Source organism: Asterias amurensis, chromosome 5 (genome assembly GCF_032118995.1).
Source record: "Asterias amurensis chromosome 5, ASM3211899v1".
In the NCBI taxonomy this organism is placed as follows: domain Eukaryota; kingdom Metazoa; phylum Echinodermata; class Asteroidea; order Forcipulatida; family Asteriidae; genus Asterias; species Asterias amurensis.
Window position 1 is genome coordinate 20,622,773 of NC_092652.1, and position 18,337 is coordinate 20,641,109.

General features: G+C 37.8%; 3 protein-coding genes across 3 annotated transcripts; all 3 read left to right on the top strand.

Annotated features, from left to right (window-relative positions):
• Positions 1-10,843: 10,843 nt before the first annotated feature.
• Positions 10,844-11,842, top strand: LOC139937303 (galanin receptor 2b-like). Its single transcript, XM_071932406.1, has one exon. It carries the CDS (start codon positions 10,844-10,846, stop codon positions 11,840-11,842), a length of 999 nt encoding a protein of 332 aa, XP_071788507.1.
• A 1,686-nt stretch (positions 11,843-13,528) lies between these two features.
• On the top strand, positions 13,529-14,104 carry LOC139937304 (trace amine-associated receptor 1-like). Its single transcript, XM_071932408.1, has one exon. The coding sequence runs from the start codon at positions 13,529-13,531 to the stop codon at positions 14,102-14,104; it is 576 nt and encodes a 191-aa protein (XP_071788509.1).
• A 3,272-nt stretch (positions 14,105-17,376) lies between these two features.
• Positions 17,377-17,955, top strand: LOC139937306 (trace amine-associated receptor 1-like). Its single transcript, XM_071932410.1, has one exon. The coding sequence runs from the start codon at positions 17,377-17,379 to the stop codon at positions 17,953-17,955; it is 579 nt and encodes a 192-aa protein (XP_071788511.1).
• The last annotated feature ends 382 nt before the right edge of the window (positions 17,956-18,337 follow it).

The window sequence follows — 18,337 nt, forward strand, 5'->3', positions numbered from 1 at the left end:
GGGAGCTAAACGAACGCACCCATTGTCAATCGACTGTGTCCGCCCTGATAGCAACGGTCGCAAATGGGTCGTTCGTGCGTACTGAATGATGTACGTCTAGCGTTCCGTGTCATCTTCGCAGACGACCTACCGTAGTCAGGATGGTTGATTAGAAGAATCTGTATTCGGTATATAAAAGAAGTATTGACAGCTTAATAATCGGGGCACAGTTAAAATTATAGGCCCTGGCTGATGTCAAAACCATGGCTATGCCATCAGCTTTGCTTCAGCCGTAGTCATGGTTTTGACATCACTTTGTGCCTATAATTTTAACTGTACCCCTCGTAGCAGTCAGTATTTCCATACTATTCCACGCGCATTTCATTTCATTTCATTTGGTTGCCTTATGAGATATCGCCAAAAACCCGGAGCGAATACGTCCATGCAGGAATAATAACCAAAAACATTGTATACACAATCTGAAAACCTTTACCACGGTCACGCTCCTTAAAGTTGATTTTTTTTAGGGGAATAACAGTTATATCTTTTTTCCAGAACCACAGTACTTCAGGGTGAAATGTCTCTCAACATGCACTAAACTGCCCAAAGCTGATGTAGGCCCCCTAGCCTACTTCTTATCACGTACGTTCTTATTGCCATTCATTTTCTGAGAGTCATGACCAATCGTATATATACAGACCCTTTCATGATATTTTTTTTATGTTTCTGCTTTGTGTGTTATTGTTTTCAACAACTGTTTTTGGTGCGTGTGCTTTACATCACATAAACAAAACAAAATTATTGCAGATAATATTTTAGAAATGCAGTGGGAATTGTTACGAATTACCCTTTAAGCAAGATTTTCGAAGCGAGCATTAATTAACCTTTCATGATATAGAGCACATCTTCTGCCGATTAAAATTCGACATTTCTGATCACGATTTTTACCATTTATGGTGTTGCTTCTGAGCTGCTCAGTAATTGCAGACTTGAAACTTACACTCAATGTATTTTGGCAGAATGCCATTTTAAAGACCATGGACACTATTGGTAATTGTCTAAGACTAGCCTTTACAGTTGGTGTATCTCAACATATGCATAAAATAACAAACCTGTGAAAGTTTGAGCTCAATCGATCATCGAAGTTGCGAGATAACAATGAAAGCAAAAAAACACCCTTGTCAAACGAAGTTGTGTGCTTTCAGATGCTTGATTTCGAGACCTCAAATTCTAAACTTGAGGTCTCGAAATCAAATTTGTGGAAAATTATTTCTTTCTCGAAAACTACATCACTTCAGAGGGAGCCGTTTCTCACAATGTTTTCTACTGTCAGCCTCTCACCATTACTTGTTTCCAAGCAAGGTTTATGCTAAAAAATATTTTGAGTAACTACCAATAGTGTCCACTGCCTTTAAAGGCAAGTGATACATACAGGTGAAGAAGTATAATTTGTTTACCTCAACAGTTAAAAGTTTTACCTATAATAGTGTGTTCTTAAATTTGAACCATTCACATTATTGACTTGATTTGTGTAAAAATGGTAGGGGGCCCTATCGTGAAATGTAAAGTTTCAACAACAAAATCGATGAGTTTTCGAATGTCTTAATCTCTCAAATACACAACACTAAGCACCCGTCGGCTACACTGATAATTTTTGTTTAATTTATTATATTTACACATTTTGTAAGGTTTTAATATTTGAATGCAAGATAGTTAAAGGCAGTGGACACTTTTGGTAATTACTCAAAAGATATAATTACAAAACCTTTCTTGATTACGAGTAATGGGGAGAGGTTGATAGTATAAAACATTGTGAGAAACAGCTCCCTCTGAAGTGAAGTAGTTTTCGAGAAAGAAGTAATTTTCCACGTATTTGATTTCGAGACCTCAGATTTAGAATATGAGGTCTCGAAATCAAGCATCTGAAAGCACACAACTTAATATTTCGCAACTTCGACGACCGATTGAGCTCAAATTTTCACAGGTTTGTTATTTTATACATATGTTGAGATACACCAACTGTGACGACTGGTCTCTGACAATTACCAATAGTGTCCAGTGTCTTTAAATTGAGCGGTAGCTTTCACAATAACCAGTTTATACGCTATACCTGTATAAAAGCGGCAATAAAAAATGACTTGTTTGGAATGTCATGAAGAGGTGAACATTCGCGAGTCATTATCGCCCAGGAGACATTGCCAGAAGATTGTTCGAAGTTCACAGTTCTGAATCAGACAGATAGATAGACAGACAGACATCTTTAGGAGAGAGACATTGTGTGCTTTCCCAGATGCTATTTTTTTTTCTAGTATTAACTGTTTGTGTTTCAAATCTTTAGACATCACAATGATTTCAAGTTGGACAGGGGGTGTCAAGATTAAACAAAAGTGTAAAAATTGTCTTCTTGAGATGCTGTCCTATGATTCCTTTTTAAAACCTTTCCCTTACAAAACATTGTGGGCTAAGACCACAATGTAATATTTGTTATGTTTTCCAATTACCAAAACATGCCAACAGTGTTGCTCTTGTACGCCCAGCCGGAAGGACAGAAATACATACAGACAAACATCATTGTTTTGAATGCGGGTCTTTCTTCTCAAGTTGGCACTGACTGTTGTAACTGCACAAAAAGACACGCTGCCCAAAAGTGACGATTTTAACCTAGTTTTAGAGAAAGTTTTAAAAATCTTCCTCATGGTTTAAGGCACACAAACAAATTAAGAAAAAAGGCTTCCGACATTACATTTAATGCTTTCAATTGAAATTAAGTGTTTGTGTCAAATTTTATGTAATCACTTTCCAATCGTTTTTTTTTTATCAAACAAAAAAATCGTCCGGCGGTATTTTATGACGGGAAAACCTACAAAACCCCATTTAGGGCAGCTTATGCCATATAAAAAATAAAACATGTTTATCATTTTATATTTGCTTTCTGATCATTACTTTGCACCTTTAAAGATTCTCTCAACTCCAAAATGATTTGTTGAAAATACATTGAAGTATTCAAGTGTAAGTAATGAGTGTGTAACATTGTCAGCTTGATACTTAATTTATACTTCACACTCAACTTGCCTCAATAATAAGTAGCAAGTCGACCCTTAAAGGCACTGGACACGGTTTTTTATTTTTTTTATTTTGTCAAAGACCAGTTTTCTCACTTGGTGTATCCAAACATATGCATAAAATAACAAACCTGTAAAAACATGGGCTCAATATTAGCTATCGCATTGGCAAGAGCATCATGAAAGGAAGGGCACCATTGTTATGACTTTGGTTCCTTAGAAATCTTAACACTCTTCGAAGGAGCGAAACAATATTTCGAGGAAAAGAAATAATAATAGGCTTATAAATATTAATAACAAAGGCCCTTTACGAGCACTATATTAAGTTGCTTACTTCTCACAGATCACCCTGAACCTTGGTGAACATGACTCCGTAGACCTGTTTGTTCTGCTTCACTTGAGTTTACGGCAATTTGCAATAAATAAGACAGAAAATGAGCCGTGCATCCGAGCCTCTCCGGAGTCGACCGGCTCCATCACGTACACAACCACACATTTTAAGGCACTGAACACCATTGGTAATTAATCAACATAACCGTTTGCATAAAAAACTTAACTGGTAATGAGCAATGGAGAGCTAGTGACAGTGTAAAACATTGTGTGAAACGGCTACCTCTGAAGTAACGTAGTTTTCTATAAAGAGGTAATTTCTCACTAAAATATTAAAAGACTTCCAGGCCTCGAGCCTTTATAAGGCATATGAAATCACACATTTTGTGCATCAGGGGTGTTTTTACTTTCATTATTCTTTTGCAACTTCAATGACCGATTTATGTTAAGCATAAGTTGAGATACAACAAGTGAGAATACTGGTCTTTGACATGTACTAAACGTGTCCAGTTCCTTTAACTCCTCATTAAGCTCAAGGGCTTGCATGAACATGACAAACCATAGTTACTGTGACCTTAATTTTCAAAAAATGTAGTCGAAATGGCTATCAATTATTTATAAAAGTCACGCAGCAACTCTATCCTATTTCGGTTCATTCATTTATTTATTTTTGAAGGGCATATTAATTTTGTTAACACTTTAATTTGTTATTCTATTTTTTACATGTTTTTTTTTATAACGTATTATGTATTTATTAATGCCTATTTATTTATTTATTATAACTTTGGGGAGCTGCATTTAATTTTGGTTTATTCTTTACGGACATGTTAGTCTTTCCAAGCATCCACAAACGGAATTGCAGAAATTCCCGTTTATTTCTATCTCAATAACTCTTTGGCTACAACACTCACATACTTCTGCCAATCCTAAATATGATGTTTATGGTACTAATCTATGTAAACAGTTTTTATTTTTGTGATCGTATTTTAGGGTCTGTCGGTTCTGAATAGTAGGGAGGCTTGCCATCCCCGCACCACTCTCGGCTACGTATAACGTCACAGACTGCTTCCCAAATCCATGTAGTATGTTTTCGGTATGTATATGTAACAGCACTGGCGCTGTGTTACATTTTTACAATGTAAGTATTGGAAATCGGTGTTGTCACATTAGGTCACTGGACACTGTTGGTAATTGTCAAAGACCAGTCTTCTCACTTGGTTTACCTCAATATATGCATAGAATAACAAACAAATAAAAATTGGAGCTCAACAATTGATCGTCGAAGTTGCGAGATAATACTGAAAGAAACAACACCCTTGTCACACGAAGTTGTGTGCTTTCAGATGGTTGATTTCGAGACCTCAACATCTCTAATTCATATGGTCTCGAAATCAAATTCGTGAAAAATTACTTCTTTCTCGAAAACTACGTTACTTCAGAGGGAGCCGCTTATCATAACGTTTTACACTACCAACAAGTTCACATTACTCGTTACCGAGTGAGGTTTTATGATAATAATTATTTTGAGTAATTACTAGTACTAGCGAGATAATACTGAAAGAAACAACACCCTTGTCACACGAAGTTGTGTGCTTTCAGATGGTTGATTTCGAGACCTCAACATCTCTAATTCATATGGTCTCGAAATCAAATTCGTGAAAAAAAACTTATTTCTCTAAAACTACGTCACTTCAGAGGGATCCGTTTCTCACAATGTTTTATACTATCATCCTCTCCCCATTACTCGTTACCAAGTAAGGTTTTATGCTAATCATTATTTTGAATTGAAAGAGATTTTGCGAAGTGCATCTGTCATTTAGCGTGGTAGGTTGGGCACTTCCACAACCGGAGTAACGCAATCTATTTCAACTCAAATGAAACTGGAAACGTAACCCTCTGGTTGTGACAAGATTAAGTTGGACAGTTTGAATAGACCACCCGACTCATCTGTTTTAACCTTCACCTACGTTGCCTCAAAGTTCAACGGTTTCAAAAATATTATCGATGATTCTACTGCAACAAAAACCGATCTTTATTTGGCAGAATACGCTTCAGTCCCTTGCCTCCGTGCCGCGGTAAATGAATTACTCTGAAAAAAAAAAAAGACCTGACATATTATTATATGTCAACCTTTCATATTGATTCCCCTTTAATCATTGCTTTGATCTGACTACCGCGTTGGATTATTATCATTGGTACAAATCATATATTATTTAGTATACTAGTGTGTGGTCGTTAAAGATTTAGAGACACGTGTGGCAATAAAGTACGACCGAAAAAAAGCGCGTGTAGTTTGCCAAAATCCACAAAGCTGTTTTCTTCACTTATTACAGGCACTGGACACTATTGGTAATTACTCAAAATAGATGTTAGCGTAAAAACGTACTTGTAATGAGCAATGGAGAGCTGTTGGTAATTTAAAACATTGTGAGAAACGGCTCACTCCGAAGTAACTTTAAGTGATTTTTCACCCAATAATCAACTGAAGCCTTTTATTACGCATCTGATGCAACAAGGTTGTTTTTCATCCATTATTCTCTTGCAATTTCGATGACCAATTGAGCCCAAATTTTCACAGTTTTGATTTGATTTTGTGCAAAGGATACACCAGTGAGAATACTGTTCTTTGACGATTACCAACAGTGTCTAGTGCCTTTAAACGTACTTTGGAAGTTGGCAAGCGGAATTTACAGATATGGGACTTGTCGCAGACGGATCCAATATATTCTTTTGTTATTTTATTTTTTTTGTAATAATAAAAATAAGCGGAAAGAGCCTGAAGACGAATCTAAAGCAGAAGTCATGGTTTTGAAAATGTCGCGGTTTACGACGCGGCTGTCACAGTGTCATAAACTTCTTTGATATCGATAGCGCCCTCTTTTGAATCAACATCTTCTAGCCCATCATCAATATTCTCCGAGGACAGATCTCCTTATGACACCGGCCCTATAACTACCAAAGCCATCACCCTGGCCCAGTGGTTGCAGTGAAGTTCCTGCCACCAGATGACAATTTCGCGTCAACTCGTTAACTTTTCCTTTCCTGCTTCGTTTTTCATGTAATTGGTTTTAAATGCGGGGGGGGGGGGGCGGGGGAAAACAAAATGGCTGCCTGTGAAAAGTAAAAACTGTCAATGCGAATGTGTTCCGCTCAAACCCAACTCATCTCATCACGAAGACAAACTCTAGCAAGGCCAACCTTCTCATTAAGTTCATACCGACTTTTATTCTGTGATTGATGGATGATTAATATAAAATTGACAGAGTGATGAATGAACGAAACGTGTAATAGTGTTGATATTAAAAATAATGTTCATCTTGACAAAACTGGTTTGGGTTGTCTGCACACAATGATTTCTTAAGTAAATATGAAAGATAAAACCGACGCACCTGGCTGTAATTTTTGTGTGTGTTTTTAATACCTGGCGTCTACACGGGAACTAATTTGATCACATAATTCAATAAGCACAGGTTAAACGGCGGTCAAGACAGAAAAATAATTGCCGTTTTTGAGCCATACTTTTGAACATACCATACAAATTTCATGTCATCGTTTGTACGGACAAATAATTTCCAGCGCAATGCAGACAACAGCACTTAATTTTTGTAAAGGCATATTTTTAGTTGGGTTTTATCTGGTTGGGGGAAGGGAGTGCTCAAAGTATGTTTTTGCCTCGCCTGCACCCCAAAATGTTGTATGTGCTTACTGACTTTATATTAAAGATGCTATGTCAGATTTTTGGCCGATTTGACCCCCAAATTTTGATTTAAAATTCAATAGGTACTTTGATGGGGGCCGAGAAAGTTACAAGCTTTCATTCGAGCCATTGCTCGAAAAAGTCCGCCAATTATTAGTAGCAGTGAAATAAAGTGCTCAAAATTAGTTTTTGTCGGGATCCCTACAATAATTATATTACGTGACCAAGTCTGATGTGTTTTATAAGAAACGTTTTAAATTTTGGTCATGGTTCCTGACCATTAAAAGTAAAAAAAAAAAAACTTTTTTTCGTTAGAGCGGGTGATACTCTTTGAAATACCATTCATTCAAAAAAATCTATTTTTTAATGTTTGTGGCCAAAAATCTGACATAGCATCTTTAACCTGTTTTTTTTTTTTTTTTTTTTGGGGGGGGAGGTATATTTCTTGATGAGTATAAGAGAGCTATACAAATGTACTTATTGTATTGTACTGTATTGCAATCGGATATAGCCGTCGCTATACGCATAACCAAAGGCGGCGCTCTAATACACGGTGTCCGAATATTTAACACTAATGAGACAATTGTGTGCATGGTGTCTCCTTCATCAACGCGATATAAGGCCAACAACAAAAATAGCGTTGAAAGTAAAAGGGATGGAGGATTTATTTTATGTTATTGTGTTTCCCCTCAAATTGGCCTCCCGAGAAATTTTATATTTTAAAGACAACAGGGAGGGCTTTAAAAAAATTCGTACGATTTTTTTTTTCTATAAAAAAACCCCAAAACAAACAATGGGCCTACAGCCCACGTTATAAAAATGTTTGAAACAAAAATAAAAAAGGGACGCTAAGCACGTTTTTATTTCATTTGGCCTCACCGTAAATCTTGCTATGCATCGATAAGCAAGCATTACATTTTAGCAATGGGTATTGGACCACGGACACAAGGGGCTTTGCGTTAGATCTTAAATTATGCATAAGTCATAATGGTATATTCCTGGGCGGATTAGCTTCAGGGTTTAAAATACACGCAGCCAATCATCCGGTACATCACGAAGAAGATTGAGACGGGAAGTTAAAGTTATATACAGCCCAGCATATGCAATTAGTGCTGAGCAATCACTTAAAGGAATATTACAGAATCGGTTTTTGCTAGCAAAACAGTTGCTGGCAGTGTAAGCACTTTATGCAATTTACCGTTTACATAAGCTGAAAAACCTGTAGAAGTTTGAGATCGATCGGTCATCAGGGTCACGAGACAATAGTGAAACACCGATTACACATTTTTGCTTTGCATCAATACCAAAATAAAAATGAATTAAAACGTTCACTGAACGATAAACTCCAAACGCGAAGTTAGATTACTTATTTTTTATCAAATACGACATTTCAGAGAAAAATATTTCAAGGGATGTTTTCTACCATCACCATCAATAGGCCGTGTAAGTTTTATGTAAATCTGTGATCTTCACGATTTTTGTTTCCAACAATTCTGTAACATTCCTTTAAAATCTTCGAATGAGTGAACTGCACACAATGACTGTTTTGTAACATAAATACAACGCGATCAATTTTTCAAAAATAACTCAGATTTAGATTATTACACACATTAATAGACAATAAAATTAACAATAATTTTAAAACTCGTAGAGGGCGGTATTAACTAGTTAGTGGGCACAGTCCACTGATCTCTTTTATACTGGAGATCAGTGGCACAGCCGTAAAAGACAAAATTCTAGTGTGGATTTAAACAAACCGTGCTGGTTGGCATGGTTGGCTGGCTGAATGTTAATAAAACATTCAATCGTCATGAATGTGTAAAGCAAGATGAAGCGCTTTTAGTGACACACATTTCCTTTCCCAAAAATGTTCAACTAAAAACTTAGTTGTTGATGACCCGTGGAGCCTGAAAATGTTTCTAAAGTGCTTTTAATTGTTATTTTAATATATCATTGTTTTAATTGACTACCAGTATGTGTGTAGAGTGCATTGACACTATTTGTTGATGTAGCGCGATATAAGAACTAAATACAGTAATTTTATTCTTATTTTTATTAATTTCAATTTTACAGTGGCAATTTAAAGACACTTGACACAATTGGTAATTGTCAAAGACCAGTCTTTTTACTTGGTGTATCTCAACATATGCATAAAATAACAAACCTGTGAAAAATTTGAGCTCAATTGGTCGTCGGAGTTGCGAATAACTATGAAAAAACAAACACCCTTGTCACACCAAGTTGTGTGCTTTCAGATGCTTGATTTAGAGACCTCAAATTCTAAACTTGAGGTCTCGAAATCAAATTCATGGAAAATTACTTCTTTCTCGAATACTACGTCACTTCAGAGAGAGTCGTTTCTCAAAATGTTTTATACTATCAACCTCTCCCCGTTACTCATTACCAAGTAAGGTTTTATGCTAAAAAATATTTTGAGTAATTATCGATAGTGTCCACTGCCTTTAAAGATAATGTACCGATCATGTACCGAACTTTGTTCCCTCGATCATCCAATTTACAGAGCTAAAAATATACGGTCAAGTGAGAGCATTTACGCGTACATTTCATGCAACCTGTACGACACTACTTTTTTTTCAAAGCGTGGGTCGTCGTTGTTGAGAACTCAAGTTTGACAGAACACACCAGTTTTTTTTTTAAATTGATGCCAAGGTTTGGTTTTAAAGGCAGTGGACACTATTGGTAATTACTCAAAATAATTATTAGCATAAAACCTTTCTTGGCAACGAGTAATGGGGAGAGGTTGATGGTATAAAATATTGTGAGAAACGGCTCCCTCTGAAGTGCCATAGTTTTTGAGAAAGAAGTAATTTTCCATAAATTTGATTTCGAGACCCCAGATTTAGAACTTGAGGTCTCGAAATCAACCTAAAACGCACACAACTTCGTGTGACAAGGGTTTTTTCTTTCATTATTATCTCGCAAGTTCGATGACCGATTGAGCTCAATTTTTCACAGGTTTGTTATTTCATGAAAAACACCAACTGTGAAGGCTAGCCTTTGACAGTTACCAATAGTGTCCACTGCCTGTAAACGGGAAGGTGGCTTTCATCAAAAACTTGAGGATCTGTAACAGATTCCAAAAGAAACTTGAGAATATTTATATAAAAACAGGCTCCCAAAGGGTAAAGTTTCCTTCTAAGACCATGTGGCCTTTTTGTTTTTTGATAGGGGAAAATTAAAAGCATTGGCCCTCAAAATATATGACAGCTAAGCCCCAGGGGTATTTGTAAAACCGATTGTCAATTCGCTGTAGTTGGTTTAGCTTCAGGTGCGTGTGACTCTTGATAAAAACAAGAATTATATTCCATTAAATGACCTAGATGCAATTATATAACTCAAGTGTATTGTGCACTCGAGGAGACAAATCTAATAATAAAACAATGGATATATTCAACACTGCACGTTCATTTTGTTATTTTGAGCTTTATAACAATATTGCCCAACCTTGCCTGATGTTTTACAGTTTTATTTAAATACTTTCGAAAACTCGGGCTGCTTTATTTGAGCTTACGGTTGCATTACTGTTGCACTCGGTGTTCAAAGACAATGAGTTAGAGATTGTGGAACAAGTTCTTTAGAGGATTTCACATTGAAGTACTGATCTTGTTTTTTTTAAATGAAATTTGTTTGCTGAGGGATCTTCAACATTATTCAAGTCAATTTGAACCTGTCGTAAAATCCGCCACAAAAACTCATACTACAAAAACTTTGCAGTTTATTTCGCCGTATATCTTTTTTTGTCATAAGCTTTACGATGGAATCAAATAATGGCTTTGCAACTGCGTTGAACGTGACCATTGCATGCTCGGCCATTCTCGGAAACGGTTTGGTGATTTTCGTCATGACGGTCAGACGTGAACAGTTCAGCTCCTTCACTAACCGACTTATCCGTCACCAATCCATCATCGACTTCATCTCTGGTTTGGTGTTTCTCCTCATGACTGGGATCATTCAAAGTTCGCTTCTGGAGAATGTAGAGATAAATTTCTCCGGTTGGATTCTCTGCAAGTTGATTTTCTCAAACTTCTTTGTTTGGGGTTTAAGCGTAGCATCCACGTACAATCTGGTGGTGATATCGCTGGAGCGTTTTCTTGCTACGTGCTATCCGGTTAAACACCGCAACTACTGTTCACTCTTCAAGATCAAAGTTTCAATGTGTGTTGCTTGGATCATCGGTTTCATATATGCTGTCATGTATATTTTCCTATACAAAGTCAATGGGAATCGGTGCGGCTTTAATCGTTCCATTAGTCCCACTGCATTGAATATTGTGTTTTGTGTAACTGTTTTCGTCGAGTATATCGTTCCAGTGATCCTGATATCGATTTCGTACGGTAGAATACTCCTCGTTCTTCGACACAAACTTTTCAATGCTAACGCCAATCAGCAAGATGGTGTCTTCAGCAAGGCTAAGAGAAACGTCATCATGACGATGCTGATTGCTGGTTGCATGTTCTTCATTTGTTGGACCCCAACGCAGACGTTGCGATTTCTCCTAACCATTGGTGTCGTCACAAGAAGAACAAGTTCATTCACTTCAATCAGTCTGGCTTTCACGGGTTTAATCATGTGTAACATGACCGTGAATCCAGTCGTTTATTGCTTCAAGTACGAGCATTTCCGTACACAGCTTAAGCAACTTGTACGGGGCCGATTTGGTCGAAGCCGAGTGCGTCCTGGAGTGGAGTCTAAAGATGCACCCTCTTTGGTCATAGACCCGATACAGCAATCGGCAATTACACAGGCGATGTAAGAACTAAGAAATAAAGGTACGATTCACTCAAACAGGTAGATAATTCACGAGAAAACACAAACGATGGTCGATGGTTTTGCCAAAAAATAATATTCCTATATGCACAGAATTCACGTAATCCTAAGGTTTTTTTTAAATTAAGTGTCCGTGCTCGAAGCCGACTCCTTTTTTCCGGGTCTTTTCTTTTCTGAGCCGACTTGAAGATTTGGATAGCACACAAACAAATTTGAAAGTCTAAATGAAAAGTGCGTGGTTTACTGTTTTTGTTTTGTTACCTTGAGGACTATGAATAACTTGCAAGTTTCGTTACGAGAATATTATATGTTGAGAAATTCATTTTTAAGTCTTTCACTGCAGTAGACTGTTTGTGGTAAACACAATTCAGGTCGCGGTTTAAATTTGAAGGTCTTGACGACTAGTTTTATTCCGATATGCACGGTTACTGTTTTCTTGTGTTGCCTTGATCATTTATAAGAACGACCTTGACGAGTATTCCTAATCTGAAAGTTTCTTGATGAGAATTGTGTGTCAAGAAATTAAAAGCGTTGATCTTTCCATTTTTAGGGTCTTTCACTTTGATTGCCGACCCAGAAAAGACAGAACTTTTTTTTAGACCCAGAAAATATCCAAGTTATTTGTCCTCTTAGCCAACCGGGTCTCATACGTCGTCATTTCTGCTCTGAGCCGACTTTTTTTGGTCTATTAAGTTTCTGCACTCGAAGCTGACTCTGTCTTTCCAGGTCTCTTTTTAAGTTATTTCTACTCTGAGCCGACCAGAAGATTTGGATACAAGTTAATGGAGGTCTTTACGAAAAGCTTTAAACCGGTTACTATTTTTTTCTTTCTTTTTTTCTTGAGGATTTAAAAGAATGACCTAGAAGAATATTCAAACTGTAGGTTTCTTGACGAGAATGTGTGTCAATAAATTAAAAGCGTTGATTTCAGTTTTAGAGTATTTCACTGCAGCAGTAGATCGTTTGTGATCAACAAGATTCAGGTCCCGATATTTGGTTTGCTTCAAAGTCGGTGGCGTTTTAAGAAATGCTGAAAGCTGGCAAAAAGCAACACATGACTCTGAAAAGATCTTGGCTGCAAATCAACCTTCAAACTTTAATTTTTGAAGTTGATTGTTTGTGATCAACGAGAATCAGGTCCCGATTTTTTGTTTGCTTGAAAGTCGGTGGCGTTTTACATGTTAACAAGAAATGCTGAAAGCTTGCGGAAAGCATTACATGACTCTAAAAGGATATTTGGTGCAATTTAGCCGCCTAGCTTAAATTTTGAATTCAATGTTCAGTGTTGTATACGGTGTGAGATGTGGATTCCTAAAAATATAATCGTCCAAGGTTGCCCTGTACAGTTTTATTCAAATACCTTCGACTACTCCGGCAGATTCATTTTATGCTTTGGTCCCACTACTGTTCGCCTGGACAAGGATAGTTGGTGAGAGATCCGAAGTTATCAGTATAAACCACATGGGTTTCTGAATTTACAATTGATATTTTCTGCGTTCACCAAACTAAGTCGCGCCATTTTAGTTGATGATATCTTTCTCAAAACAATCAAGATCTTACCTAGTACACTCAACAAACTCAACTTATATTCTTCTGTTGTTGGAGCAGCAAACAATCTGATCAAAATACTTCAGAGTATTTTTTGATAAACTTTTTTACCGATCAGCCTACAATGGCAAGTAAAGGTTTGGCTTTTGCGTTCAACATGATCATGGCATTTTTGGCTATCCTCGGAAACGGTTTGGTGATTTTCGTCATGACGGTCAGACGCAAACAGTTCAGCTCCTTCACTAACCGACTTATCCGTCACCAATCCATCATCGACCTCATCTCTGGTTTGGTTTTCCTCGCAGTGACTGTTATCGTACAAACTTCGCTTTGGGACAACTTAGGAATTAATTTCTTCGGTTGGATTCTCTGTAAGTTGGTTGGCTCAGGTTTTTTCGTTTGGGGTGTAAGCGTAGCATCCACGTACAATCTAGTTCTGATATCGCTGGAGCGTTTTCTTGCCACGTGCTATCCAGTCAAACACCGCAACTACTGCTCACTCTTCAAGATCAAAGTTTCAATGTGTGCTGCTTGGATCATCGGTTTCACGTATGCGCTGAGGTCTACCTTTTTGTTCAAACTCACTGGTAACAAGTGCGGCTATGATTATTCCATCAGTCCCACTGCTAGGATCGTTCCGTTCATTATGAGTATGTTGGTGGAGTACATTATTCCTGTGACACTCATCTCGTTTTCATAGGTGAGAATACTCCTCGTTCTTCGACACAAACTTGAAAATGCTAACGCCAATCAGCACAATGGTATCTTGAGCAAGGCTAAGAGAAACGTCATCATGACGATGCTGATTGCTGGTTGCATGTTCTTCATTTGCTGGACTCCGATGCAGGCGTTGCGGGTGTTCATTTCCATCGGTGCATTTTCTTCAAGCTCCGGCGCATTGGTAATTCTCCTTGCTCAGGCGTTTATGAGTATGATCATGTGCAACATGTGCGTGAATCCAGTCGTTTATTGCTTCAAATACGAGCATTTTCGCGCTCAGCTGAAGCAACTCGTACAGAAGCGATTTCGCCGAAACCGGGTGCGTCCTGGAGGGTCTACTGGTGCGCCCTCTTTGGCCATAGACCCGATTCAGCAAACGGCAACAGCACAAACGCTTTAGTTCTCAGAAATAAGGTACGATTCATTCAAACACGCACAAAATTCCCGAAAAAGGGTATAAAATGTTTATGATTGTTTTAACGAAAATTGTTATTCCGATGTGCACGGGTTTGTGCGGTATACTGGGCGGTAGTTAATCTCCTGGGACAGTCACTCATGGGTTTGATCATTTGTAACATGAGCGTGAATCCAGTCGTTTATTGCTTCGAGTACGAGCATTTTAGTACACAGCTCAAGCAACTTGTACGGAGCTGATTTGGTCGAAGCCGAGTTCGTCCTGGAGTGGAGTCTAACGATGCGCCCTCTTTGGCCATAGACCCGATACAGCAATCGGCAATCACACAGGCGACGTAAGATCTAAGAAAGTAGGTACGATTCACACAAATATGCAAATAATTCACGAGAAAACACAAACGGTGTTTGATGGTTTTGCCAAAAAGGTGATATTCCGATATTCACAGAACGTACGTTGTTTTATATGACGATCGAGGAAATTTGCTAGCTCGCCGGGCAGGTGAGTCAGGAAACTAAAAGATTTAATCTTTCAATTTGAGCGGCTTTCACTGGCACAGAGAAGACGGAACTTAGACCCAGAAAATATCCATGTTCTTTTGTGCTCTGAACTGACTGGTTCTTTCCAGGTAAAAAATCATTCTGCTCTGAGCTGAATGGGTCTTTCTAGGTCTAATAAGTCTCTTTGCTCGAAGCCGACTCTGCCTTTCCGGGTCTTATTAAAGGAACATTGCAAACTTGGTTTTAGCTAACAGTTGCTGGCAGTGGTAAGCACTTTATGTAATCCACCATAATACCAAAACACTGAAAAAACCTGGAGAAGTTTGAGGTCGATCGACCACCTGGCTCACCAGAACATAGTGAAACAAAAAACCACATTACACATTTGCATGATATCGTTTGAGATAAAAATGAATAAAACGCTCACTGAGCGGTAAACTCTGACAAGTTGTATTTATTTCTCATCAAACATGACATTTCAGACCTAAATATTTCAAAATATGTTTTCTACCATCATCATCATTGGACCGTGTAAGTTATAGGCAAATTTATAGTATTCAAGATTTGTTTTCTTATAAACTCTGTTATATTCCTTAAAGTCTTTTCTTCTCTGAGCCTGAAGATGTTGATAAATACAAACGTTTTGAAGATCTTGACGAAAAGTTTTACACCGATGTGCACGGTTACCGTTTTGTATTGTTACCTTGAAGATTTACAAGAACTACCAAGAAGAATATTCTTAATCTGAAAGTATCTTGACGAGAATGTGTATCAAGAAACTAAAAGCGTTGATCTTTCAATGTTAGCATCTTCCACATTGATTGCCCATGAAGACCGAACTTTAGACCACAAAATAGCCATTGTGCTTCTAGCCAACCGGTTCTTAAAGGTAATTTCTGCTCTGATGAGCCGACTTGGTATTTTTTTGGTTTATTAAAGCCATTGGACATTTTCGGTAAACAGTATTGTCCAAGGCCCACACTTCGTGTATCACATTTTATATATAAAATAACAACCCTGTGAAAATTTGGGCTCAATTGGTCATCGGAGTCGGGATAAAATAACGGGAAACCCCACCCTTGTTTCCGCACGTTTCGCCGTGTCATCCGTAATGTCGAGAATTGATATTGTTTTAATGTTTTCTCAAAAAGTAAAGCATTCCATGGGATAATATTTCAAGAGAAGTCTTTCACCATTACCTTCTGTAAACCCTGTAAGTTATTTGTAAATCTGTGAACTTTTTTTTCTGTTCCGAAAGATTTGAATAAAACACAAATTGTTTGCAGGTTTGGACAATAAGTTAAATACCGATTTTTTTTTGTTATCTTGAGGATTCAAAAGAATGATAATAATGGAAGAATAAACACCTTTGTCTCACAAAGTTGTGTGCTGTCTACTATGCCTGATTTCGAGACCTCAAAATCTAATTCTGAGGTTTCGAAATCAAATTCAAATATTTGAGTGAAAAATTACTTCTTTCTTGAAACTACGTTACTTCAGAGGGAGCCGTTTCTAACGAATGTTTTTATATACTATCAACAGCTCTCCTTTAATCGTTAAACAAGTAAGTTTTTATGCAAACAACTATTTTGAGTTATTACCAAAAGTGTCCAGTGCCTTTAAGAACTCGAGTTTCACTACCAGTTTTATATAATTGATGTAAAGGTTTGGTTTGACGGGAAAGTGGCTTTTGACAAAAACTTTAGGAATATGTAACATATTCCCGAAGAAACTTAACGAGATGTATACATACTCCCAAAGGATTTTTGGAGCTTTCCTCTAAGAACAGGAGACATTATATTAGGGAGAGTAAAAGCATTAGCCCTCAAATTATATAAAAGATAAACCCCGTGAGTATTTGTGATGTAGCTGTTTAAACAAGAATTACATTCCTTTGTAGGACCTTGGTTCATTTATATATAACTCAAATGTATTGTTCATTGCTAAGTTCTCGAGACACATCTTTTCATAAAGCAATGACTATATTCAACACTGCACGTTCATTTTTTTTTTGAGCCTTAGACAATCTTTCAACCTTGCCTGAGGTTTTACAGTTTTATTTAAATACTTTCGAAATCTCAGGCTGGTTTATTTTAGCTTTCGGTTGCATTACATGTACAAAGCGGTGTTTTTGAGATCGAAAGTAGGTAATAACACGGGTTCTTTCGAGGTATTTACATTGAATTAAGAATATTTTACCTCAAATTTGTTACACTGAGAGTTAATTCAACATACCCCGTTCAATTTAACCTTTTTTTAATATAAAATCCGCTGCAAAAACTCATACTAAAAAACTTCACAATTTGTTTCGCTACATTTTCATTTGTAATCAACTTTACGATGGAATCAAATAACGGCTTTGCAACTGCGTTGAACGTGACTATCGGATGCTCAGCCATTCTCGGAAACGGTTTGGTGATTTTCGTCATGACGGTCAGACGCAAACAGTTCAGCTCCTTCACTAACCGACTTATCCGTCACCAATCCATCATCGACTTCATCTCTGGTTTGGTGTTCCTCGCAGTGACTGTTATCGTACAAACTTCGCTTTTGGACAATTTAGGAATTAATTTCTTCGGTTGGATTCTTTGTAAGTTGGTTGGCTCAGGTTTTGTCGTTTGGGGTGTAAGCGTAGCATCCACGTACAATCTAGTTTTGATATCGCTGGAGCGTTTTCTTGCCACGTGCTATCCGGTCAAACACCGCAACTACTGCTCACTCTTCAAGATCAAAGTTTCAATGTGTGCTGCTTGGATCATCGGTTTCACGTATGCCCTGAGGTCTACCTTTTTGTTCAAACTCACTGGTAGCAAGTGCGGCTATGATTATTCCACCAGTCCCACTGCTAGGATCGTTCCGTTCATTATGAGTATGTTGGTGGAGTACATTATTCCTGTGACACTCATCTCGTTTTCATAGGTGAGAATACTCCTCGTTCTTCGACACAAACTTGAAAATGCTAACGCCAATCAGCACAATGGTATCTTGAGCAAGGCTAAGAGAAACGTCATCATGACGATGCTGATTGCTGGTTGCATGTTCTTCATTTGCTGGACTCCGATGCAGGCGTTGCGGGTGTTCATTGCCATCGGTGCATTTTCTTCAAGCTCCGGCGCATTGGTAATTCTCCTTGCTCAGGCGTTTATGAGTATGATCATGTGCAACATGTGCGTGAATCCAGTCGTTTATTGCTTCAAATACGAGCATTTCCGCGCTCAGCTGAAGCAACTCGTACAGAAGCGATTTCGCCGAAACCGGGTGCGTCCTGGAGTGGAGTCTACTGGTGCGCCCTCTTTGGCCA

Bases quoted from the DNA above. Each gene is read 5' to 3' on its own strand.
- LOC139937303 (XM_071932406.1), top strand. From the start codon at position 10,844: ATGGAATCAAATAATGGCTTTGCAACTGCGTTGAACGTGACCATTGCA.
- LOC139937304 (XM_071932408.1), top strand. From the start codon at position 13,529: ATGGCAAGTAAAGGTTTGGCTTTTGCGTTCAACATGATCATGGCATTT.
- LOC139937306 (XM_071932410.1), top strand. From the start codon at position 17,377: ATGGAATCAAATAACGGCTTTGCAACTGCGTTGAACGTGACTATCGGA.